We start from the raw sequence: 27,449 nt of genomic DNA on the forward strand, positions 1-27,449 counted from the left end.
AGTTGGGGAAGCTGCTACCCAGAGAGACTCACCCTGGGTTTATCTGGACAGTCTCAGGACATTCTGAGGGGTCAAATGTCCCCAAGCATAAATTCAACCACCTCCTCATGCTCTACCGCCTTCTCTCCTCCTTCATGCCCCATTGTTCTGTCCTCCACTTCATGTCTTTCTCCACTGGTCTCTCAGCTAATGTTTCATCCTCCTCTTCTTCTTCTCTACTCTCTGGCGTGGTTTCTTCTCCCCCGTTCTCCATTTGCTCCACGTGCTTCTACACCTGCATTGCTTGCTGTTTGGGGTTTTAGGCTGGGTTTCTGTATAGCAGTTTGTGACATCAGGTGATGCAAGAAGGGTTTTATAAATACATTTGATTGATTTGGCGTGCTCTCACTGACAACTCTTTGTCAATCCCTCTTTATTCCAGATTACACTGGTCTGTATGGCTCTCTTTCTTCACTGTCTGTGTGACTTGATGGGTTATTACGGTTGTCCTTTCTTCACTGTCTGTGTGACTTGATGGGTTATTACGGTTGTCCTTTCTTCACTGTCTGTGTGACTTGATGGGTTATTACGGTTGTCCTTTCTTCACTGTCTGTGTGACTTGATGGGTTATTACGGTTGTCCTTTCTTCACTGTCTGTGTGACTTGATGGGTTATTACGGTTGTCCTTTCTTCACTGTCTGTGTGACTTGATGGGTTATTACGGTTGTCCTTTCTTCACTGTCTGTGTGACTTGATGGGTTATTAAGGTTGTCCTTTCTTCACTGTCTGTGAGACTTGATGGGTTATTACGGTTATCCTTTATTCACTGTCTGTGTGACTTGATGGGTTATTACGGTTGTCCTTTCTTCCCTGTCTGTGTGACTTGATGGGTTATTACGGTTGTCCTTTCTTCACTGTCTGTGTGACTTGATGGGTTATTACGGTTGTCCTTTCTTCACTGTCTGTGTGACTTGATGGGTTATTACGGTTGTCCTTTCTTCACTGTCTGTGTGACTTGATGGGTTATTACGGTTGTCCTTTCTTCACTGTCTGTGTGACTTGATGGGTTATTACGGTTGTCCTTTCTTCCCTGTCTGTGTGACTTGATGGGTTATTACGGTTGTCCTTTCTTCACTGTCTGTGTGACTTGATGGGTTATTACGGTTGTCCTTTCTTCACTGTCTGTGTGACTTGATGGGTTATTACGGTTGTCCTTTCTTCACTGTCTGTGTGACTTGATGGGTTATTACGGTTGTCCTTTCTTCACTGTCTGTGTGACTTGATGGGTTATTACGGTTGTCCTTTGTTCACTGTCTGTGTGACTTGATGGGTTATTACGATTGTCCTTCACCCGGTGCACAGAGCCAGTGCATGTGTGTGATAAGCCATCCCTCGCACACCCTCAGTGTCAGTGACTCGTACAGATTAGGTCAATCTCAGGTTGGTAATCTCAGCTAATCCCCAAATTAAATACGGACACAGCGGATACAGGAGGTACAAAAAAAATAGAGGGAGAGTAGGAGAGTTGAAATGATAGAAAATAAGAAAGATATGAAAGGGAGTAGGGAAAAGGTAAAAGGACGTGATCGACAGAGCTTTAGAGGGAACCTTTTTGTTTTTTTTACTGTTTGTTCAAACAATGTAATTTACACATCCTGTACACGTATGTTCATCAAATTCATCATCTACGGAAAATTATTTTACAGAATTTAACAAAATTCCCCTAATCTGCACTGGATAATTTTTTAGTCAAGCAGGCATTATGAATAATTACATTATGAGTAAAGTGTTTGACATCCCTGTTGACCTCAATGGCAAAAACGATCATTACAGACTTGAATGCTATCTGTCATTTTTCTCACCAAACGTCCGCTTAACACTGAATCTGTAACGTGTGAAATGAGTCAACAGGAAGCGGGGTGTAGATCATGTTTTTATTCCAAACTGCCGTCTGAGGGGACTGAGCAATGGAGGATGGAGGCAGGGCCATGTCATACCACATCATCATACCACATCCTGCCTCACCCTCCAACTTGCACCTTATGGCTCTGTTGGCATGGTAATCAAACGGACCGTTTCCTCATGTCAACTTCGAATGGGTGGCTTCTGGTTCGAGGTATCCCATGGGGCCATAGGGCAGGGTGCTATGACGAGTGTTGCTGCAGAAGAGGAAATCAAGAGTAAAGGGGAAGAGGCAGTGAGATGAGAAAGCTGGACAATTAGGTATGTGTACTTTTCTGTTTATTTGCATATATATTATTATCCATGTTGAGCAGAGTTGGTCTCCAATTGCGTGAAACCCACTAGATGTACAACTTTTTCATTGATAACTGACAACTTACTGAGTGACAATGGGAAGCAATGGCAGTGTTCAAAAGTGTGCCACAGTATTACAAGCAAAAAGTCATCTGATTAACTGGATGCCTCTGTCTCTCTCTCGTTTTCTCTCCCTCTTTATTTCTCATTCTCTTCCTCTCTCCCTCTCTCTATTTACTCTTCTCTCCACCCCACTATTCCTATCTTTCTCTGCCCCTCTCTTTCTCGCACACAGACATGATGAGATTGACTCTGATTTCCCTCACCATGTGCCTTCCTCACCTCCTCGCCACTCTTGTCTTCCATTCTACCACTGCGGCTTCACCAAGCGCCACAGAAACAACAACAACAGCTCTAGACCTTAGTATCAGCACTACAACATCAGACCCCCGTATACTTCCACTCTCCACAACTGAAAACCACCCTGGTAGGACTAGTGGCATGTTCAACACACAAGTGAAGAAAAGCGCTAGCTTAGCAGCTGTCAACAAATCAGGCAGAACGACTCAAGGAAGAGGCATTCTCAGAACAGGAACTGCCACTTACGCCACCACAGCCGTACAGAAGAACAACAGGCACACAACTGCAGGAGACTTGAGGAGGGAAACAGAGAGCCACAATCACCATGAGACTCTTCCCTTCAGCAGACACAAAGTCTCACCCACAACTGACCACCCCAGCACCACCTCTCTCCCCGGGGAGGAAGGGACTGAGTATCATGACAGCAGCACCACTGAAACAGCCAGAGAACGGAGCACACCAAATTCCATAGAGACATGGGCTGCTGACACCATTAATGACTCCAGGCTAGCAAAGCCACACTTAGACAGGTCACAAGCAGCAGACCAGCACGCTGCTACACAAGGACTAGATATTGCATCAGGAGATTACTACACAACACAGAGAGACTTCTTCACAAACACCCCAACTAGTAGAGTGACAGGTTTGAACAGGGGTAAACAAAGTAAGGCCAACAGCTTCACAACAACAACAACGTTTTCACCTACGTACCCAGTCACACATCCTGGTTTGTATGAGCACATGACTGTGACTTACAGGGCTACCGGCTACAAAACACAACCTGACGACACAAGCCAGTCTATGGACGACCAGGACCACACCACAGCCACAGTTTCAATCCCCCATGCTGACAATAGGACAACTCCAGATGCCAATGCAAACACGTTTACAGATAATGACACAGACAACTACACAGACACACGTTCATACAGTAATACCACAACCTCTAATAATCGTAACACCACAGTACTTTTGAAGAAGAAAACTCATTCATTCAGACACAACCACACCATCTCAGGTTATAACAATAGGCTGAACAACACAACTGAAAACACTGTGCATGATCGCCCCGAGTGCGGAGAGGCAGACGAAAGGTCCCTATCGTTGCTTCCTGGCTCTACTAGACTGGTCTGTTTCATTGTTCTGTGTGCTCTGGGATTGACTGCTTCTGTCTTCCTTGGGCTCACTGTCTTCCTGTGGGTGCGTTTGTCAGTCCAGAGAGAGAGGGAAAAGAGAGTGAGGAGAGGAGGAGAGGAGGTGTCAGGGGTGGATCTGGAGAACCTGTGGGTTGACCAGATGTCATCGGTGGAGGAAAGGGTCGAATTCTGGTACACCAACGGCTCCACCATGGGACCCGACCATAAACGGAGGGAGAGAGGGAGAGAGAGGGGGAAGGAGAGGGGGAGGAGGGAGCAGGGGAGGCAGAAAGGGGTAGAGTGTGACAACCTGTGGACTCAACCCAAAGTGACACTGGAGGACATCACTGATTTCTGGTATGCAAATGGAAGAGCGATACCAGAAGAAACTACAGACCAAACGTTGTTGGAGACCTGCGTATGATTCTGTTTTTTTTGTACTACAGTCCTACAATTTCCCTAGAATTACTAGAATTATTTTACCAATTCCATGGCAGATTTGAACACTGTAATCCTGACCGAGTTTAAACATTTCCAAAATGAATTGGTAATCTGTATGTTTATTGGCTGTAACAAAAGTATAAGATCTACATAAGTCTACTGAAAGATAGATTAAGCCTGGGTCTGAACAGAGACAAAGAAGAGGACAGAGAGAGAGAGTTTAGAACAACATGTCTAACTGGAAATAACACTTGATAAGAGAGTTTCCATTTCAAGACAATTCAGACCCGTTAGAGACACATCATCATCGTGTGTCAGACAGCAACGAGGATATAGGTGCCATTTCTACAAACACACGGACACAAATACGGTTGACTCCTAATACCGTACATGCACTGTTATTAGGAGCTAGTCAAATAATTGTATTTATTTTTTATTTGACCTTTATTTAACCAGGTTGGCTAGTTGAGAGCAAGTTCTCATTTACAACTGCGACCCGGCCAAGATAAAGCATAGCAGTGTGAACAGACAACAACACAGCCAGAGAACATGGAGTAAACAATAAACAATAAAACACGGTATGCCGTCTACGATCAGCATATCCCAGGCATTTTAACTGGGTTTCTCATAACCGGGACACAAGCTTATTTGGGTTATTGTAAACGGGATATGATGCTAATATCCCAAATAGTGATGGAATATTGGTGTGCCTGTGAACATGGTAACTTATCAGGAATCGACTATAGGTCTACCTCACAATTGATAGTGGATCCGGCCATTTGATCAATAATGTATAACTGTAATGTTTAATACAGTAGAAAATACACCCTTGTAGAATTTAACACCTAACCAGCTGAAGTTTGACATATAACGTCCCAAGACATGAGATGTATTTTTTAATTACATAATCAAATGGAATTTATCATCATACTCTCTCTACTTTGAATTCTCATGTTTTGACAACCTACGCCCTTTGACTGCCTGCTCCCCACACACACGCACACACACACACACACCGTCAAACAAACACACATCCAAGTAGGCCTGTGTGTAGGCGTGCAAACACACTCTGTGGCTCAAACATTTCAACACACACACCTTCTCTTTGTAGGACCAACTTCTCATTTTTCCTCGAGAAAATAAGCACATGACGCAATAAACAAAATGAAGCTACTCTTAAGTTATTTGGCATCTCTCCAACCCCACCTCTTTTGCAGTTAACAAAACTGTTTTACAAAGAATTTGATACTCTGAGGGGAAGAGAAAGGGAGGGGGAGAGAAAGAAGGGAGTGAACAGGAGGGAGCGAGCGAGCGAGAGAAAGGTGTTTTGGACATGTACTAGTGCACGAGATGTCATTCACACAGTACAGGAGTTAAAGCATGTGCCTTTAAGGTGGATTCACAATTCCAATCCAATCGTTTTCTCCATGCAACATGTGGGTAAGTACGATTTGTAATTTTTTAAAAATCAAATGGCACACATTGATATATGTCTGATCTAAACAGACACTGATCCGATTAACTGTGTGAAGAGGCAAGAAAAAGGAGGGAGAGAGATGTTTCAAAAATACAATCAAAATACTTTCGTAGGCTTGTGTTAAATTTACTGACACGCTCTTTTAGTAAGATGGTCCTCCTAATGTATCTCTTCATAATTCTTTTAAAATACATTTTTAGGGGCCATTTTCTTTAAATATGTTATTTTTATCAATTGGTCTTTAAGTCTTCATCTTTTATCACTGTCTTTTTAAGACAGGCCAACTTGCTTTTAGACACTCATTTAGATTCTCCCCCCCCATTTCTATTATAAGTAACAGTCAAATGGATGGTGACATCGTGGACAAGAATAAACAACAAAAAGTAGTGTTGGTAACTTCCTTAATTTTTTAGGTGTGTACTAAGCAAGGATTTTACATCTACAGCGGTTCAGACAGTGGATGCTGTGAGGAGGTAAACATATTCTACAGTACATGTGGCAATGTACGCATAAAATAACCTCTACATTCCTTCTTCCATATCTTCCTTTACCCTTCAATCTGTCCTTTTCTCTATAGGTCTCATGCTTTTTTTAGTTCACCGTCGCTGCCATCTCTCACGCTACCCTTGAAATAGACAGCTGATATACAGAAAAGTAGAGTGAAGTGCAGGGGAGGAGGAAAGCTGAAGTGTGAGAGAGGAAGAGAAGGGCTGTGTCTTTCCGGTCTATTTGCACCCAAGGACACCCTAGTGAACAACAAGCCCAGCAACCAGGAGAGACAGCAAGAGAACAAAAGTTTGACTATGTAAGAGCACTTCATATGCCTAACACTCAGTCAAACCTTAGATTATTTAACAAAGGCAAGGCCTGAAAGAAAGCGGAATTCCGAGAGCAGTGAAGATCAAAGCCTGACGATCGTAGTCAGACCAAGGACCCCGGTACCTGATAGACGGATACCGCTTTTCTTTTCTAGGGTGTACATTTTTCTGCTCTAGACTTGTAAAACAAACCTCCAATATCTTTCAAGCCACAACACTGTCGCTGATGCACCTCAGAAAGAGGAAGACAAACGTAATCTGAGAGATCAGCAAAACCCTTTAGGGACAGTTGACCTCTGTGACCCCTCTCACTTCTTGCCCAGTATGGAGCGGATACGGCTGATGCTTGGGGCTCTGCTCCTCTCCCTCTCTCTGCCCAGTCTCCCTGCTCAAGATAATGTCACTGTCACTGTACCTGAGAATGTCACGATGGCAGCACCTATTAATGAGGAAGTCACGATGGCAGCCTCTACAACGGAGGCCACCATAGAGACAACGTCTGTTCCTGTGGTCATCACTAGGGCACAGCCTGACCCTGAAATTATCACCCCGGTAACTGCTACTCCGAAAGTAACTTCTGTTTCAGGACCTACCACCGATGCCATCACTATGGTAATAACAAACCCTGAGATCATCAACGTTCAGGAGTCCACATCTGATGCACCAACTACTACTTCAGAGGCTGAGACGATGACACCTTCCCCAGTGACCACTGAAGGGCCTATAGATACGACCACTCCACCTGGCCCTAAACCCACCCTCTCCCAAGACGTCCTTACAACCGCCTCTTATCTCCCAACCACTTCCCAGGACCACCTGACTTCTGTTATCCCAGTCTGGCCCCTCCACACCACCCCTCGTCTGACGGAGGACTCCACTTACACACCTGAACTTACACCTGCCTCAGAGATTACTGTCTGTCACACAGAGGGACTTACCACTGCACCCACCTCCCCATCGGTCAATGCCGCCCCTGGCCATGCCACGACCCCCACTACCACCCACACCTCCACAGATCCAGACTCTACGGTGGCTGGGGTCAGAGTGGAGACAGGTCAGCCCAGCTTGTTATGGGTCATCATCGTCGCTCTTCTGATCGGGGTTATATTCACGGGCGTGGTCTACTGTGTATGTCTGGTCATCAGACGAAAGAGGCAGAGCCGCACCGAGCACTTTGTGTCCAGCTTCCGGAACGGGAAGAGTTCCAAGCGGAAGAAAGGAGCGGAGGAAGACGCCTGGGCAGGGCCAGTGAAGCTAGGGGGTGGGGACAGGGAGGAGGATGAGGGTGGGGAGGAGGGAGGGAGCCCAGAGGACAACAAGAGAGAGGGGGCTGGAACGGATGTGGTACTGAGCACATTCATAGCCAACGAGACTGAGGGAGAGAGGGGTGGGCCTGATGGGGGAGTAGGAGTGGCTGGGAGCAAGGAGGCAGAGAAATGGGAGGAGAAGGAGCCTCTGCTGTACATTGATGAGGGAGTGGAGGAGGGACAAGAGAGGATGGCTCCTCCTTCACTTTCAAAATCAAACCCAGAAAAGACAGGAGGGGAAAGAGGAGAGGGGGAAAATGAAAAAGAAATGGAGAGGGGAGAAGGGAATGGAAATAAATCAAATTAGAGTGAAAGAGGTAAGAAGAATGGAGGAGCGGCATTCTGTCTAACAGTTTAAAAATAGAAGAGTTTTCCATAAAAAGTTTTTCTATGTGATAATGTAAAAGTTACAAATATGTTTGTACTACTGAAAAGGCCTTTGACATTGTATGTATCTGTGATTGTGTGCTCTGTCAACATAACTCAGGGAAGATAGAAGTGGTTGTGTGTATGGTCATAAGTTTTACCCTTGGTATTTTGTATGCTGTTTTGTCTTAAAAATGTTTTGTTTAATAAAGTTCTAGATGTGCATGTTCTAGAATGAAGGTGTTGAACGTGACAGAATATTAATACTCTTTGCTTAACAATTTGCGGTCTTCGAATGCACTTGAATTTTGGAACTGCTTAAATCAATAGCACTCAATTCATAGGTGCAAATCTGAACTTCCACTGAGACAAATTTTCACTTAGTCTCCCATTGACATCAATGCATGACTAAGTGAGTATTCAACTTCAGTGGAAGTTAGGATTTGTCCCAATTGTCCCATTGCCTTTGTTTACTTGATATGGAGCTCCCGAGTGGCGCAGCGGTCTAAGGCACTGCATCTCAGTGCTTGAGGCGTCACTACAGACACCCTGATTTGAATCCAGGCTGTATCACCACCCGGCTGTGATTGGGAGTCCCATAGGGTGGTGCACAATTGGCCCAGCATCGTCCGAGTTTGGCTGGTGTAGGCTGTCATTGTAAATAAGAATTTGTTCTTAACTGACTTGCCAGGTTAAATAAAATAAAATATGTGTTGCCGATTATGGCCACTAGGTTGTGCCCTTTCCCTATCTTTATGATCAGAGCACAGTTCAATTATGTGACCTGCAGTAAAGAGCGGGTGTTGTGATGACACACAGGTCTTCCGTTTTACTGGTCTGTTTTTGCTGAAGTTGCATCTGTTGCAAACGTCTAGCAGAGAAAACAGCAGAGATCAAAAACAGTTGTTCAGGCAAACAACTCAGTCATAAAGATCCCCTCTGATGTGATCACAAATTAAACTTAAAGACACAACAACCGCTCTTAGTAAGATTGATCCTTGGTAAATATAACATTTTATCCTGGCCACTACACCCCTTAACCTTCTTCAACTATTTTTTCAGGAAGGGGAGTAAGTGTGTGTGTGGGGGTTGGGGGAGGGGGGTGCGTACAACAGAATCAGAGGAAATAGAAGAGAAACAAATCTGTAACTCTGTCAAATAAATGCTTTGATGTCCCTGCTCTGCTGAATAGGATAATCTGACAGAGAATAATGTGTGTTTAGAGAGAGAGAAGGAGAGAGGTAGAGAGTGTGAGAGAGAGGGAGGGAGGGAGAGAGATGTGTTGAGTAAGGGGATGGAGGTGAGGAGGAAGAAGGGGCGCTGGAGGAGGGACAGCAAAAATACTGAGGAGAGGAGGGGGAGCAAGAGAGAAAAGAGAGCAGCAACAACACAGTCACATCTGGAAGTTATTGAGAAGTAGGGAGGGAGAGAGAAAGAGAGAGAACTGTATTGTGAATTGAAAAGAGGGAGAAAGGATAAACAAACTCTAGATGTAGAGATAGATAGACTTGTTAAATGTATCAACTGAGTTAAACTTTTACGGGAGGACAGAGTTTATCTAAAAGTTGACAAGAATTCTACAGTGGACAGAGAGAAAGGAACAGAGGAAAAGAAAGAGAGAGCGCAAGAAACTGTAATTCTATCCTAAGAACAATCCATAGCAAGAGGGGAGAACGACAGAGAGGGAAAACTAATGTAGCTTTCTAATCTGGAGGACCGTCTAAAACAGAACAAAGTGGTCTGGATCAAAACGTATGTTATTGAGTTGAAATTAAATCAACTCAACAAAGGAGAAGTGTCCAGAGAACAAAAGAGGAGTCCCCTTGTCTGGAATTCTTCTACGCATTTTGTCTTCCTATCAAGCCTGTGGAGTCAACCGTCAGACAGGTACAGTAGACTTAATTAAAACACACACACACAGTCTTGTACAGCTAACCTGTACACACAATTCAGGGGACATACAATGGGGACACACAATTCAGTCCCATTCAAAATCCTATTTTGCCTAACCCCTAACCTTAACTCATATTCTTACCCTTACACTAAACCCAAAAAGCTAACCTTAACCCTAACCCTTAACGTTAATCTAGCCCTAACACAAATTCTAACCTTTAACCCTAAACTCCCTAGAAATAGCATTTGACCTCACGGGGACTAACAAAATGTCCCCAGTTGGTCAAATGTTTGTTTGTTTACTATTCTTGTGGACACACACACACACACACACACACACACACACACACACACACACACACACACACACACACACACACACACACACACACACACACACACACACATTAAAGGTCTCGGCCATTGCAGGTATGCCTTGTCTGTGTATGCATGAATCCTAGTAATGGCATATAATTGCTTTATGATAAATTGGTTATGTAAGACTGAGACTCATTTATATGTAATATAATTTACATCAGAACTTAAGCCAAAGTCGTTTTTTTCTTCTTCTGTAGGTCTTCCTCCAGTTATGTCCATTCTATGCGTTGAACAAATAAAAACCACTCACACTATTAACATGAATGTCTTTTTGCTTGATCAAGAATTGTTCCCCATTTTCAGAGACTGGCTGACTCTTACTTTACAACTATTAATCAAAGACGTACTCCTCTGTCTCATTCTGTTCAAAGTATTTTCAAGTCTATTCTACCACACTCTTATGCCCTCTGGCATTAGCATGCCTTTAGAATGAGCTCTACTTCCAGTCGTGCTATGAGTCATGTTTATCATGTCTCTGGCTGGTCATGGTAACCTTCCACGACCGCCCTACATGAGTTAAATTAGCACGCACACATGCACACACACACAATTAGCAGTCCAGCAGGAGAAGGGAGGTTCCTTCCTGTCCGCTCCAACAAGCTAACTTCCTGTGTGTGGAACAAGTCACTAGATTCCACCACAGTGACTGTGTGACTTATCAGACCCACTCAGGAACACAGCCTAGGAAACAAGTCCACCATACACACTGTACTGGCTGGCTAAGAACACTACAACACAGGCATAGACCCCCCCCCACACACGCACACACAACTAACCGCAGCCACACCATATAAATACCTTTACAAGTAAGCTAACCACAATACACAAAACCATCTGCCACCACAACCACACCTCAAATGTGCTGCATGTCCAAGGTATACTTGAGTAGAGTTAAGTTGATTAAAGTCTTGAACTTGTAATGAACTAATTAGCTTGAACTTGATATTATTATATAAAATAATTTGTTCTCCATCTGACAGGATGTCAGCCTCTCGGAGGTGCCTGTGTTGCGTGAAATACCTCATGTTCGTCTTCAACCTCATCTTCTGGGTCAGTACCTTTACATCTCTGTTCTTTGGCAAGCCTCAGTTTTTTGAAGGCACAATCTATACGATGATTTTAAACTAATAACAAACAGCACAGTATACCCATTGTTTGAACCTTGAAGAATATAACTTACCAAACAAAGTGGGAGGGACAGGCTGTTGAAATCACAGATTGGGATTTTCAGCTCCAATTCCAGTTCTGATCTGTTTCTGGTCTTTGTCTAGTCCTGTTTGTGTGGTTGTATTGTAGTGTTCCTCTAGCTCTCTTCTTGTCCTGTTCTGGCTCAGTTCTGGTCTGTTCTACTCTGGCTTTGTTCTAGTTTTGTTGTGATCCTGTTTTTATTACATTCAAGTTTGGTCTATGTATTTGTCTCCCAAATTAATACATTTGTGATCCCAGATAAATGTGAATATGACCTTAGGATGGGGAACAAGTTCACCATGCACCACACATAATGTACACTATTGGCTAACAACACAAGGATGTGAATACAAAATCTGAATTAGATATAATAAAGTGCAAAGTCATAAAGGGCCATGGAGTAAAACATTTTTTTTAAGGGTTACAAAGTGGGAAAACACATGATAAAGCCTCTGGTTGGTGCCCCCAGGACATACAACTACACTCCAATAACTCTGGACATACAGTACTAGTCAAAACTTTGAACACATCTTACTCATTATAGGGTTTTATTTTCTACATTGTAGAACAATTGAAAAGACATCAAAACTATGAAAGAATACATATGGAATGATGTAGTAACCAAAAAAGTTAACAAATATATTTTATATTAGAGATTCTTCAAAATAGCCACCCTTTGCCTTGTTGACAGCTTTGCACACTCTTGGCATTCTCTCAACCAGCTTCATGAAGTAGTCACCTGGAATGCATTTCAATTAACAGGTGTGCCTTGTTAAAAGTTAACAGTTCAAGTAACAGACAAATCTCAACATCAACTGTTCAGAGGAAACTGCATGAATGAGGCCTTCAACAAATCAAATCAAATGTTATTGGTCACATACATGTTTAGCAGATGTTATTGCGGGTGAAGTGAAATGCTTGTGTTTCTAGCTCCAACAGGCAGTAATATCTAACAAGTAATATCTAACAATTTCACAACAATACATACACATCTAAAGGAATGGAATTAAGAATATATAAATATTTGGATGAGCAATGTCGGAGCGGCATAGACTAAAATACAATAGAATAGAATACAGCATATACACTACCGGTCAAACATTTTATAACACCTACTGTAATGCTTCAGGTGTCGTAGGTGTGTGGAGTCAAACGCAGGAGACAGTGAGTGCAAAGCTGTGCGTCTTTAATAGCACCAACGCACCACAGGGTGCTCACAATAGTAACGGCCCCAAACACAGGGAATGAGAATGTACAACGGAAAAGTAACGACCAGGCACTAACACGTACCTCTACAACAGAGCCGAAGGTTACACTGAAATAATCCCGCACAACAACCAGGCGGGCCGGCTGTCTAATAAAGACAAAGTAATTAACTAATCACACATGAACAGGTGCTACCACTAAACATACAAGGAGGGAGAGGAAAAACAATCAGTGGCAGCTAATAGGCCGGTGATGACGACCGCCGAGCGCCACCCGCCCGGGAAGGGGAAACACCCTCGGTCGGACTCGTGACACCTACTCATTCAAGGATTTTAAATTTTATTTTTTACTATTTTCTACATTGTAGTGAAGACATCAAAACTATGAAATAACACAAATGGAATAATGCAGTAACCAAACAATTGTTAAAAAATAATCTGATGCAACACTCTAGTAAGGGTAAAATAGCCCTTACACAGCCTGGAGGTGTGTTGGTCATTGTCCTGTTGAAAAACAAATTACAGTCCCTCTAAGAGCAAACCAGATGGGATGGCGTATGTGTGCCTTGAATTCTAAATAAATCAAAGACAGTATCACCAGCAAAGCACCCCCACACCATAACACCTCCTCCTCCATGCTTACGGTGGGAAATACACATGCAGAGATCATCCGTTTACCCACAACGCGTCTCACAAAGACACAGCAGTTGGATCCAAAAATCGCCAATTTGGACTCCAGACCAAAGGACAAATTTCCACTAATGTGTCTGTTACTTGAACTCTGTCAAGCATTTATTTGGGCTGCAATTTCTGAGGCTGGTAGCTCTAATGAACATATCCCCTGCAGCAGAGGTAACTCTGGGTCTTCCATTCCTGTGCCGGTCCTCATGAGAGCCAGGTTCATCATAGCGTTTGATGTTTTTTGCGACTGCACTTGAAGAAACTTTCAAAATTCTTATTTAAAATTTAAAAAACGTGATTCCATATGTGTTATTTCATAGTTTTGACATATTCACTATTATTCTACCATGTAGAAAATAGTAAAAATAAAGAAAAACCATTCAATGAGTATGTGTGCAGCAAACGTTTGAAAATATGTAAACATGATTAAAGTGACGAGTGTTCCATTATTAAAGTGGCCAGTGACTTCAAGTCTATGTACAGTATATATGGCAGTAGCCTCTAAGGTGCTAGTAATTTCTATTTAACAATCTGATGGCCTTGAGACAGAAGCTGTTTCTCAGTCTCTCAGTCCCAGCTTTGATGCATCTGTACTGACCTCGCCTTCTGGATGGTAGTTGGGTGAAAAGTCAGTGGCTCGGGTGGTTGGTGTTCTTGATGATCTTTTAAGTCTTCCTGTGACATCGGGTGCTGTTGGTGTCCTGGAGGGCAGGTAGTTTGCCCCCAGTGATGCGTTGGACAGACCGTACCACCCTGGAGAGCCCTGCAGTTGCGGGTGGTGCAGTTTCCCGACAAGATGCTCTCAACTGTGCATCTGTAAAATTTTGTGAGGGTTTTAAGTGCCAAGACAAATGTATTCAGCCTCCTGAGGTTGGTTCTTCTTCACCACACTGTCTGTGTGGGTGAACCATTTCAGTTTGTCAGTGATGTGTACCCCTAGGAACTTGAAGCTTTCCACCTTCTCCACTGTGGTCCCATCAATGTGCATAGGTGGATTTATTTGCAAATGACGGTGGAAAATAAGTATTTGGTCACCTACAAACAAGCAAGACTTCTGGCTCTCACAGACCTGTAACTTCTTCTTTAAGAGGCTCCTCTGTCCTCCACTCGTTACCTGTATTAATGGCACCTGTTTGAACTTATCAGTATAAAAGACACCTGTCCACAACCTCAAACAGTCACACTCCAAACTCCACTATGGCCAAGACCAAAGAGCTGTCAAAGGACACCAGAAACAAAGTTGTAGACCTGCACTCGTCTGGGAAGACTGAATCTGCAATAGGTAAGCAGCTTGGTTTGAAGAAATCAACTGTGGGAGCAATTATTAGGAAATGGAAGACATACAAGACCACTGATAATCTCCCTCGATCTGGGGCTCCACGCAAGATCTCACCCCGTGGGGTCAAAATGATCACAAGAACGGTGAGAAAAAATCCCAGAACCACACAGGGGGACCTAGTGAATGACCTGCAGAGAGCTGGGACCAAAGTAACAAAGCCTACCATCAGCAAGGGCATTGAAGATGAAACGTGGCTGGGTCTTTCAGCATGACAATGATCCCAAACACACCGCCCGAGCAACGAAGGAGTGGCTTCGTAAGAAGCATTTCAAGGTCCTGGAGTGGCCTAGCCAGTCTCCAGATCTCAACCCCATAGAAAATCTTTGGAGGGAGTTGAAAGTCTGTGTTGCCCAGCAACAGCCCCAAAACATCACTGCTCTAGAGGAGATCTGCATGGGGGAATGGGTCAAAATACCAGCAACAGTGTGTGAAAACCTTGTGAAGACTTACAGAAAACGTTTGACCTCTGTCATTGCCAACAAAGGGTATATAACAAAGTATTGAGATAAACTTTTGTTATTGACCAAATACTTATTTTCCACCATAATTTGCAAATAAATTCATTAAAAATCCTACAATGTGATTTTCTGGATTTTCTTTTTTAATTTTGTCTGTCATAGTTGAAGTGTACCTATGATGAAAATGACCGGCCTCACTCATCTTTTTAAGTGGGAGAACTTGCACATTTGGTGGCTGACTAAATACTTTTTTGCCCCACTGTACATGGCTGTGGCTATAACCGAAGATACTTCTCTTGGGGTGTAATATGGACAGCATTTGATTGTTAGGTATTCTTGGGTTGGGTGAACAATAGGACTTGGGTTTCTGTATGTTATCACAATCACACCATGAATAGTTAATCTTCTTCTTCCCAGAGAGATCTATATTCCTGTCCGTGCGATGAACTGAGAACCCAACTGGCTGTACGGACTCAGACAGTATATCCAGAGAGAGCCATGTTTCCATGAAACAGAGTATGTTTCAATTACTGATGTCTCTCTAGAAGGAGATCCTAGCCCTGAGCTTGTCAACTTTATTATCCAGAGGCTGAACATTAGCGAGTAATATACTCGGAAGCGGTGGGTGGTGTGCGCGACTAGGAGTCCACTCCGAATACTTCTTCTCCGCCGGCTGTGTTTTGGATCAGCCTCTGGATTCAGTTCCAATTGCCCTGGAGGATACAATCAAAGGATCAAATTCGGGAAAGTCGTATTCCTGCTCGAAATGCTGGTGAGTTACCGCCGAAAGTTATTTCCGGTTGTATGTAATAACAACAAAAAAATCAGGGATAATAATCGAAGAAATAACACATAAAAAAAAATGACTGCAAAATTCATTGCCCTGGGAACTAAAAGCACAACTGCCCTATCTGTTGGCGCCATTTTATCATGTTCGAATTGCTGCAAAGAAACCACTACTAATGGCCAAGAAACACGAGCAATAGACATTAGACCGGTGGAAATCTGTCCTTTGGTCTGATGTGAGATTTTTGGTTCCAACCGTTGTTTCTTTGTGAGACGCAGAATAGGTGAACAGAATCTCCGCATGTGTGGTTCCCACCGTGAAGCATAGAGGAGGAGGTCTGATGGTGTGGGGGTGCTTTGCTGGTGACACTGTCAGTGATTTATTTAGAATTCAAGGCACACTTAACCAGCATGGCTACCACAGCATTCTGCAGCGATACGCCATCCCATCTTGTTTGTGCTTAGTGGGACTCTCGTTTGTTTTTCAAAAGGATAATGACCCAACACACCTCCAGGCTGTGTAAGGGCTATTTGACCAAGAAGGAGAGTGATGGAATGCTGCATCAGATGACCTGGCTTCCACAATCACCCAACCTCAACCCAATTGTGAAGGCTTGGGATGAGGACCACAGAGTGAAGGAAAAGCAGCCAACAAGTGCTCAGCATATATGGGAACTCCTTTAAGACTGTTGGAAAAGCATTCCAAGTGAAGCTGGTTGAGAGACTGCCAAGAGTGTGCAAAGCTGTCATCAAGGCAAAGGGTGGCTATATTGAAGAATATCAAATATAAAATATATTTTGATTTGATTAACACTTTTTTGGTTACTACATGATTTCATATGTGTTATTTCATAGTTTTGTTGTCTTCACTATTATTCTACAATGTAGAAAATAGCACAAAAAAAAGAAAAAACATTGAATGAGTAGGTGTGTCCAAACGTTTGACTGGTACCGTATGTTAGTTGCTAGGAACATATGGAAACACAATCAACGGGAGACTCCTGCCAAATCTCTACGTATGTAGTTCAAGCAGGCAGCATTGATGATCTCATTCTGTTTTCGCTTTTAAAATGCACAACTTATAACACAGGGTAGCATGATCCCATATGCAAGTGCTTTTATACATGTAAACACATACAGATCTGGGACCAGTCACAACAGGCAGGGTGAGTCCCAATGCAAAAACTTCCTTTCCTATGTCCTATCTTCTATCTATGGAGGCGACTACTTGTGACTCGAAAATCTGAGTTTATCTGACAAATGGGTTACTTTTGAGTACTGAAAACATGGGTCAAACATTGATTTTGGAAAGAACTACCACCACGTATTGGGATTCACCCGAAATTCACCTTTTATGTCTCCTCTCTCTGTAGCTGGGAGGGTGTGGCCTGTTTGGAGTGGGAGTGTGGCTATCATTCACCCAGTCCGAGTTCTCCTCCCTCCCGCTGTCTTTTCCCTCACTCTCTGCAGCAAACCTTCTTCTGGTCGCTGGGGGCGTCACCATGGTGACAGGCTTCCTGGGTTGCCTTGGCGCCCTGAAGGAGCAGCGCTGCCTGCTGATGACGGTGAGTCCCCATGACATCACAATACATGGGTCAACCTCAATCATGTTAAATACCTTTACAAGTCAACTTACCACAACACACAAAACCACATACACACGCACAGGTCCAAATAATTTAAAATATCCATTCACATCCCCTAACCCATCTCTCTCTCCCCCATCTCTCTCACCCTCCCTCTCCACAGTTCTTTGTAATCCTTTTGCTCCTGGTGTTGACAGAGGTGACTCTAACCCTGGTCCTCCATATCTTTCACAACGAGGTGAGTCCAGTCTACCATCCATCTACAACCCTCCTGGCCACTCATAAATATCCAGTTTCACCCACTAATGTTTAACAACCCCAAATGGGGGTCGTTAGTAAAGTTTTACCGGTATATTACCACTAAATTAACAACCAGTGTTTAAAAAAAAACGATATACTGATACAGAGATTGATGCAGAAGACAAAGAGGTGGTACAGTCATCTACAGTGTGGTTCTGTACATCTGCATTTTCCCCTATATCTGTCTTATATGCTGCAAGTATATGAAGGCCCCCACTTCATCCTTCTCTTTCTTTCTCCCTTTCCATCCCTTCTTTCAGCTGGACACGAAAGCTCAGGATGAGTTAAAGGAGGGGATGAAGAATTACTTGACAGACGAAGGACTGAAGAAGTCATGGGACAATGTGCAGAAAATGGTAGAGGGGGATCAAATCAAATCAAATTTATTTGTCACATACACATGGTTAGCAGATGTTAATGTGAGTGTAGCAAAATGCTTGTGCTTCGAGTTCCGACAATGCAGTAATAACCAACGAGTAATCTAACCTAACAATTCCAAAACTACTACCTTATACACACAAGTGTAAAGGGATAAAGAATATGTACATAAAGATATATGAATGAGTGATGGTACAGAACGGCAGAGGCAAGATGCAGTAGATGGTATAGAGTACAGTATATACATATGAGATGAGTAATGTAGGGTATGTAAACAAAGTGGCTAGTGATACATGTATTACATAAAGATGCAATAGATGATATAGAGTACAGTATATACATATACATATGAGATGAGTAATGTAGGGTATGTAAACATATTAAGTAGCATTGTTTAAAGTGGCTAGTGATATATTTTACATACATTTCCACAAATTCCCATTATTAAAGTGGCTGGAGTTGAGTTAGTGTGTTGGCAGCAGCCATTCAATGTTAGTGGTGGCTGTTTAACAGTCTGATGGCCTTGAGATAGAAACTGTTTTTCAGTCTCTCGGTCACTGCTTTGATGCACCTGTACTGACCTCGCCTTCTGGATGATAGCGGGGTGAACAGGCAGTGGCTCGGGTGGTTGTTGTCCTTGATGATCTTTATGGCCTTCCTGTGACATCGGGTGGTGTAGGTGTCCTGGAGGGCAGGTAGTTTGCCCCCGGTGATGCGTCGTGCAGACCTCACTACCCTCTGGAGAGCCTTACAGTTGTGGGCGGAGCAGTTGCCGTACCAGGCAGTGATACAGCCCGACAGGATGCTCTCGATTGTGCATCTGTAGAAGTTTGTGAGTACTTTTGGTGACAAGCCGAATTTCTTCAGCCTCCTGAGGTTGAAGAGGCGCTGCTGCGCCTTCTTCATGATGCTGTCTGTGTGGGTGGACCAATTCAGTTTGTCTGTGATGTGTACGCCGAGGAACTTAAAACTTACTACCCTCTCCACTACTTTCCCATCGATGTGGATAGGGGGGTGCTCCCTCTGCTGTTTCCTGAAGTCCACAATCATCTCCTTGGTTTTGTTAACGTTTAGTGTGAGGTTATTTTCCTAACACCACACTCCGAGGGCCCTCACCTCCTCCCTGTAGGCTGTCTCGTCGTTGTTGGTAATCAAGCATACCACTGTAGTGTCGTCCACAAACTTGATGATTGAGTTGGAGGCGTGCATGGCCACGCAGTCGTGGGTGAACAGGGAGTACAGGAGAGGGCTCAGAACGCACCCTTGTGGGGCCCCAGTGTTGAGGATCAGCGGGGTGGAGATGTTGTTACCTACCCTCACCACCTGGGGGCGGCCCGTCAGGAAGTCCAGTACCCAGTTGCACAGGGCGGGGTCGAGACCCAGGGTCTCGAGCTTGATGACGAGTTTGGAGGGTACTATGGTGTTAAATGCTGAGCTGTAGTCGATGAACAGCATTCTCACATAGGTATTCCTCTTATCCAGATGGGTTAGGGAAGTGTGCAGTGTGGTTGAGATTGCATTGTCTGTGGACCTATTTGGGCGGTAAGCAAATTGGAGTGGGTCTAGGGTGTCAGGTAGGGTGGAGGTGATATGGTCCTTGACTAGTCTCTTCATGATGACGGAAGTGAGTGCTACGGGGCGGTAGTCGTTTAGCTCAGTTACCTTAGCTTTCTTGGGAACAGGAACAATGGAGGCCCTCTTGAAGCATGTGGGAACAGCAGACTGGGATAAGGATTGATTGAATATGTCCGTAAACACATCAGCCAGCTGGTCTGCGCATGCCCTGAGGACACGGCTGGGGATGCCGTCTGGGCCTGCAGCCCTGCGAGGGTTAACACGTTTAAATGTTTTACTCATGTTGGCTGCAGTGAAGGAGAGTCCGCATGTTTTGGTTGCGGGCCGTGTCGGTGGCACTGTATTGTCCTCAAAGTGGGCAAAAAATTATTTAGTCTGCCTGGGAGCAAGACATCCTGGTCCGTGACGGGGCTGGTTTTCTTTTTATAATCCGTGATTGACTGTAGACCCTGCCACATACCTCTTGTGTCTGAGCCGTTGAATTGCGACTCTACTTTGTCTCTATACTGACACTTAGCTTGTTTGATTGCCTGCAGAGGGAATAGCTACACTGTTTGTATTCTGTCATGTTTCCGGTCACCTTGCCCTGGTTAAAAGCAGTGGTTCGTGCTTTCAGTTTCACGCGAATGCTGCCATCAATCCACGGTTTCTGATTTGGGAATGTTTTAATCGTTGCTATGGGAACGTCATCTTCAATGCACTTTCTAATGAACTCGCTCACCGAATCAGCGTATTCGTCAATGTTGTTGTTGGACGCAGTGCGGAACATATCCCAGTCCATGTAATGGAAGCAGTCCTGGAGTGTGGAATCAGATTGGTCGGACCAGCGTTGAACAGATCTGAGCGCAGGAGCTTCTTGTTTTAGCTTCTGTCTGTAGGCAGGGAGCAACAAAATGGATTCGTGGTCAGATTTTCCGAAAGGAGGGCAGGGGAGGACCTTATATGCGTCGCAGAAGTTAGAATAGCAATGATCCAAGATTTTACCAGCCCTGGTTGCGCAAATGATATGCTGATACAATTTAGGGAGTCTTGTTTTCAGATTAGCCTTGTTAAAATCCCCAGCAACAATGAATGCAGCCTCAGGATATGCGGTTTGCAGTTTGCATAGAGTTTAATAAAGTTAGTTCAGGGCTTGGGGGGGAATATATACGGCTGTGATTATAATCTAAGATAATTCCCTTGGTAGATAATGCGGTCGACATTTGATTGTGAGGAATTCTGTTCTGGTGAACAGAAGGACTTGAGTTCCTTTATGTTGTTGTGACCACACCACGTCTCGTTAACCATAAGGCATACACCCCCGCCCCTCTTCTTACCAGAAAGATGTTTGTTTCTGTCGGCGCGATGCGTGAAGAAACCAGCTGGCTGCACCGATTCCGTTAGAGTCTCTCGAATTAGCCATGTTTCCGTGAAGCAAAGAACGTTACAGTCTCTGATGTCCCTCTGGAATGCTACCCTTGCTCGGATTTCATCAACCTTGTTGTCAAGAGACTGGACATTGGCGAGAAGTATGCTAGGGAGTGGTGCGCGATGTGCCCGTCTCCGGAGCCTGTCCAGAAGACCGCTTCATTTCCCTCTTTTTGGACGTCTTTGTTTTGGGTCGCAGGCTAGGATGCATTCCGTTGTCCTGGGTGAAAGGCAGAACACAGGATCCACTTCGGGAAAGTCATATTCCTGGTCGTACTGATGGTGAGTTGACGTTGCTCTTATATTCAGTAGTTCTTCCCGACTGTATGTAATAAAACCTAAGATTACCTGGGGTACTAATGTAAGAAATAACACGTAATTTAAAAAAAAAAAATGCATAGCTTCCTAGGAACGCGAAGCGAGGCGGCCATCTCTGTCGGTGCCGGAAGTAGGGTTAGGGGAAACCCACCAATCTCTAGTTTGTCACCTTATGTGGTGCTTGTGTCTGTTCTGTGTATATTTTGTGTATTTCGTGATTTATCACTTAATCTGACTGACGATGATAGTAAGGACTTACTGAGTATAGAAAACATTAAGAACACCTGCTCGTTCCGTGACATAGACTGACCAGGGGAATTGAGAGGTGAAAGCTAATAATCCCTTATTGATGTCACTTATTAAAATCTACTTCAATCAGTGTAGATGAAGGGTAGGAAACGGGTTAAAGGAAGATTTTTAAGCCTTGAGACAATTGAGACGTATTGTGTATATGTGCCATTCAGAGGGTGAATGAGGCAAGAACAAATATTTACGTGCCTTTTAATGGGGTATGGTAGTAGTTGCCAGGTGCACCGGTGCAATGCTGCTGGGTTTTCACAATCAATAGTTTCCCATGTGTTTCAAGAATGGTCAAACAGCCAACTTACTACAACTGTGGGATGTTTTGGAATCAGTATGGGCCACCATCCCTGTGAAACACTTTTCAACACCTTGTAGAGGTGCCCCGATGAACTGAAGCTGTTGGTTAAATTATTTACAATTTGTGTCATTATTTCGACAGGCTATACAGCCTACACTTTCTCATTTTGAACTTCTAATTTGACAGCTCTAATGCAGTTACACATTCGACATCGCAAAAACACCAGGGGTGCGTTCAGTTCACTTGAATGCTTGCTACGTTGTTGAACAGCTTGTACTGAATGACATGTTTCCCCAAAACGTTCTTGAACAGACTTTGAGGTACGTTTGCTCTGTTTGGTGGGTGTGCCGGCGTGTGGCTTGAAGCAATGACAGATGTATTTAAAAGGCAGAGGTGCATTTTTAAATCAGAATCCAACCCCTCCCTGTTTTTTAACTGGTCGTTCAGTATAGCAGTTTACCTTCAATTTAACGTTCTATTAAGTTTTATGTACTGCACGCAGCCCAGCTATGCGGGTGTAGGCCATCCCGGCCTTAGTGATCATCCCGGCCTTGGAAATCAGCTAACTTCCTTCATTTCAACACATTTTGGCATGGTGCAGAGAGAAACATTTGCAGTTTTATAATGCCATTCCACACATTTTGTCTTGAGGCTAAGTGAAAATGATGCAGTTTTAAAGCAAATTTCATGCAATTCTACACTTTTCATGTTTTATAGCTCTCCCCTGGGCACTAATTCCATGTTGGTTCAACGTAATTTCATTGAAATGACGTGGAAGCAAGGTTGATTTAACCAGTGCGTGCCCAGTGGGCCACCCCATGGTTTTGTTCACATTTTACCATGAGACTAAGAGAGAATTGTGCAATTTAACAGCTAATTTCCTGCAATTCTACACATTTTACTGGGGGCCCCCCGACCTCCTGATGTGGACCCCAAAGACCCCAAAAGCCTCCAAATTAAAAATGTCACGTTTTTGGGGGGTTTGGGGGTCCGGAGCACGTGCCCTGCATGCCCGTTTCGGTACGAAACGGAGAAACGTAACCACTCTCAAATTTAAAGACAGAGCTATGGATGCTAGAGGGGTATCCTACGAAGCATGCTATATCTACTCAGAGTTATCGAAAGCTAACCCGCTTCAATTAGCTTTACATTCCAGATAAGGCTTCATCCATACTACAATGGTGGATATTGCTCGTTCACCTGCCGCTAACTCTAGCAGGCTTGTAAATGCACGTGCATGTCGCACATGGCTAGTCGAACACCCAACTTTTCATTGAGACAATGCTGAAACATCAATCCGTGGGTGAGTCCGTGCCATATTTTCAATTGTGCCGAAATCAAAATGAAAGAAAAGTTATCTTGCAAATTCAGCAGCGTGAAATAGGCTTTTAGAAGTGCCGTTATTGTATTAATTATCATTAATGCACAAACTCCTTTCCCCCCCCCACTCCTATCAATATTTAAGTCATACAAAAATGTTACATTGCGTGAAGTTGCATTCTGTCATTACATTGCATTCTGTCATTACTAAATGTGTAATTTTACATTTTAACCAAAAAATGTTACACACAAAATAAAATGGTTAATAAAATATTTAAAATCAGTCAACTTCCTCAAATGAAGGGGATGATGATGCAATCTTTGCAAGAGGGAGGGATCTCGCCCTCAACTCGCAGCTCAGTCAGTTAATGCAGGGTAAATGGAGTTAGCCGTGAGTTCTGACTGATTCGTTGCCATAGAAATGTACCTGGCAAAAGGTGAGCCACATTCGTATGACCAGTTATACCTAGTTGAACTCAGAGTTGACCTAAGTTACCTCCTAACTCCTCAAACCTACTTCGTAGGATACCCCTCAGAACTGACCATCCATTGTTTTACTTTGTTTACAAACATTGGAGTAAAACAAGCTTATATTTTGGGGTGCTCTGGTGGGGTACGACAGCTGAACTAAGCTTATGAGGCATTTACAAGTTATATTCTTCAAAAATCAATGGCTACATATCATTAATTTATATGTCCAAATATGGATGTAGCTATTGCAGATTGTCCCTTTTCAGGGACCTGACTTAACCAGTCAGCAAGCTACTGTAGCTGTTCCAGTAGACTTATTATGCAAACACTAGTTAGCATTGGCTCGCGAAAATACCTCTAACTTCCTTCATACTGGACACAGAGACATAAAAATAGTATCCATGAGTTTGCGTAAGTAGAAAAGGGGCCAACATCTGGCACTATTCCTTTAAATCTCCCGAATTGGCTAGAAAGTTACATCCATGTACATACGGTATAGTATCAGTGAGTCTGAGGGGCTGTGCAGTTGCTGATTCAGGGAAACATTTTTTAGTGGCACATTTTCAAACAAACAAACTAACGATCTGAAAGAGTCAGAGACCAACAGAGATAATAACAAATGCAATATTTGTTTCTTAGTTCAAGTGCTGCGGCGTGACCAACAAAACAGATTGGTACCTCGTGGTCAACGGAACGCTCCCCTTTTCCTGCTGCTCCGGGGGGATGGACCAATGTGTTGAAGGATGGATCGAGGTCAGACTACTTCTCAAATGTAGGGGGGAGGGAGAGTCAAGGTTCAACAGCCTGCTCACAAGACATTTCCCAGCTGTCACCATGTCTTGTTGTGCGATGTGCATGTGCGCTCACACTTACAAGAATGTAAAGAATGACCCTGACTGTGATAATACAATTGATTTTCTCGACTGTGTTCTTTCAACACTCAAATCTCACCAACATATTGCTCTCCTTCTCACTCACATCTGTCCTCCACTCTTCTCTCCTCTACCCCACCCCCTTCTCTCTCTCTCTGCCCCCCACCCTCCCCCTCATCTACTGCTCCTTTGCCTTTGCCCTTTTCTCTTCCCCTTTTCCTCTCACATTTCCCTCTCCTCCTCCCATCCCTCTCCTCTGCCCATCCCTCCCTCTCCTCCATCCCCTTTGTCCTTCTCTCTTCTCACGGTTTCCTCTTCCTCTTCCCTCTCTCAGCCGTGTTATCAGAAGGCCAGACAGTGGCTCTTGGACAACATCCTCTCTGTCCTGGTGTTTGGAGTCTGCATTGGCATTGTCCAGGTAACTACCACATATTAATTGATCAATCAATTTCCACCAAGCAGGATCATTGTTAGTCAACTAAATGTGCTTAACACCCAGATATAACTTAACTGGCATGTTTACGAAGAAAGCTTGAATCTGGGTTATTGCGAATATTTAGTCTGTTGTAACATACCTAAACTTGATGAACATGAACTAAGAAATATGAGCTGAGTTTGACATTGAGTTAAAAAAATCTAAACATTTAGGAAAGTTATATGGCAAACAATTAACTTATCCGGTTTTGTGAAATATAGGTCACCATTTTTATAACTCAAACATTCTCTTGTCGTTTCAGATTCTGGCTTTGATTTTCTCCCTGCTGATGTACTGCCAGATCTTCCGTGCTGAGAAGTACCTGGACTGATCTGGGACTGGTCCTTCACAGACAGGAGAAGCTGAATGAGAGACTACCTAGCTGGCACAGAGTTCCTCTAACGTTTCTTTAAGGTTTTCCTTCGGTTATTTGAAAAATAACTTCTCCACGCCGATGTGGGAACTAAAAGAAAAGTGTTAGCTGGTGTGTTTTATACCAACTGCTGGGGATGGTTTTTCAGAACATTAAATCCAGATCAAAATCATCATTTTTGTGTGTTCAATTATGTTGAGTTTAATCAAATATATTTGAATGAGAACACATCACCCATTTGAAGGGTTATTTTCATCTGGATTGATGGTTCTTAGAACACTGCACTAAAAACCATGGGGCACATTCCAGGTCGTCTTCATTGCGGTCATGTTGCTCAGATCTCACAACGCCTGGTGAAGTGTCATTCAATTGGCTTTGAGAGATCTGATCATCTGGAATACAGCCCTTTACTTGTCATGAATAAAGAAGGACATTATTTGTAACTATTGGGGACTATGTGCTACTTGTCACTTTCACTATTAGGCGATACTAATAATATTGTTTAGTAGTGAAAATATAAAGTGCTTGCCCTGATGTCCATGGACAAGCAGTGAGACTTGCCCCAAAGAAACACTTTTCTTACACTTCTTACACTATTCTGTTCAACTGCAGCATATTTTAAACAAAAGTCTAAACTATATGTTTTAAAGTGAGCCTTACCAAAACAAATAAAATGTAAATACATTGTAACTTGTATGCATGTGAAGTAGTAGTTGTTTTGTGAACTTCAGCATTTTGTAAAATACACAAATGTATGACTGATTGTGAATGCGGTAATAGTTCAAATAACTTGTTTTCTATATTGTGCGTATGAGGTGTTGTCGGTATGAATTCACTTCTCTTATAGTTGAGACGAACCTATGCTTTCATATACTTATTCAGTCCAATAGACAACTGAAGAGGTAATTGACTTGCAACAGGGTTCGTCATTCTAATGAAATATATATCACATATATAAATGGACTATGAAAGTATGCTATTTAATTATGATCTGCGGTCATAACACCAATTAATGAAACCCAAACCAAACCAATGACTACACTGTACAGTGTTTTGTAAAACATGTCTATAGAAAAACTTTGATAAGAAAATAATTGTACAAGTACACATCTCTAGCAAACTGGACGATACTTTCCTGCAGATGGAAAATGGGAGACGTGGGATTAGATTTTGAGGGAAAATCATCACCAGATGCCTGCTGTGGTCAGTGACTTCTGCCTCCTGGTGGTTGTGTTTGAAAACAACCTTTAAACAGATAGAGGGCGCCAACGTCCACAATTACATTTACATTTTTTTAAAAGAGGGGTTATCTTGCAATGTCACAAAAACGATGCACATGCTTCAATGGGGCAGAAATCCGTGTGTTGTTGCGATTCTGGATGGCTAGAAGGCTAGCAACAATGACAAGATGCCATGTGGGGAATCGTAGGTGGCTCGTTTCAGCTAGTTTTAACCTGTTTTTGATACCAAGTCTTGTTTTGATGCATTTTGACTGATGTCACTTCTATGCTAACATGGTCAGAATTCCCTAGCTAGCTAACCGACACCACAAAAAGTGCTCATTGTGCAAATGTATTTATGTTTTCAATAAACATTGGAGATGAAATATAGTTTACAACAATCTAAGTGAATCCCGTCTGATTTGCCCCATAGTTGCGCAGGTATCGGTTTTGTTACTAAACAACCAACCACATTTACATTTACA

General features: G+C 43.3%; 2 protein-coding genes across 4 annotated transcripts; both read left to right on the forward strand.

The window, feature by feature from the left end:
- Positions 1–2,068: 2,068 nt before the first annotated feature.
- LOC118358947 (mucin-17) lies at positions 2,069–8,383 on the forward strand. 3 transcript variants are annotated; one of them, XM_035736984.2, is made up of 3 exons: positions 2,069–2,202; positions 2,531–5,612; positions 6,227–8,383. In XM_035736984.2, the coding sequence occupies exon 3, from the start codon at positions 6,792–6,794 to the stop codon at positions 8,079–8,081; it is 1,290 nt and encodes a 429-aa protein (XP_035592877.1). In that variant the 5' UTR covers positions 2,069–2,202; positions 2,531–5,612; positions 6,227–6,791; the 3' UTR covers positions 8,082–8,383. The 3 variants fall into 3 exon arrangements, with proteins under 3 accessions (XP_035592877.1, XP_035592878.1, XP_035592879.1); XM_035736985.2 differs by having other exon boundaries at positions 2,531–5,608; XM_035736986.2 differs by lacking the exons at positions 2,069–2,202; positions 2,531–5,612 and adding an exon at positions 5,910–6,122.
- A 1,103-nt stretch (positions 8,384–9,486) lies between these two features.
- Positions 9,487–27,365, forward strand: LOC118358948 (tetraspanin-4-like). Its single transcript, XM_035736988.2, has 8 exons — positions 9,487–10,027; positions 11,392–11,461; positions 17,442–17,633; positions 17,818–17,892; positions 18,215–18,310; positions 24,664–24,777; positions 25,231–25,314; positions 25,634–27,365. Exons 2-8 carry the CDS (start codon positions 11,393–11,395, stop codon positions 25,700–25,702), a joined length of 699 nt encoding a protein of 232 aa, XP_035592881.1. The 5' UTR covers positions 9,487–10,027; position 11,392; the 3' UTR covers positions 25,703–27,365.
- The last annotated feature ends 84 nt before the right edge of the window (positions 27,366–27,449 follow it).

This window comes from Oncorhynchus keta, chromosome 26 (genome assembly GCF_023373465.1).
Source record: "Oncorhynchus keta strain PuntledgeMale-10-30-2019 chromosome 26, Oket_V2, whole genome shotgun sequence".
NCBI classification, from domain to species: domain Eukaryota; kingdom Metazoa; phylum Chordata; class Actinopteri; order Salmoniformes; family Salmonidae; genus Oncorhynchus; species Oncorhynchus keta.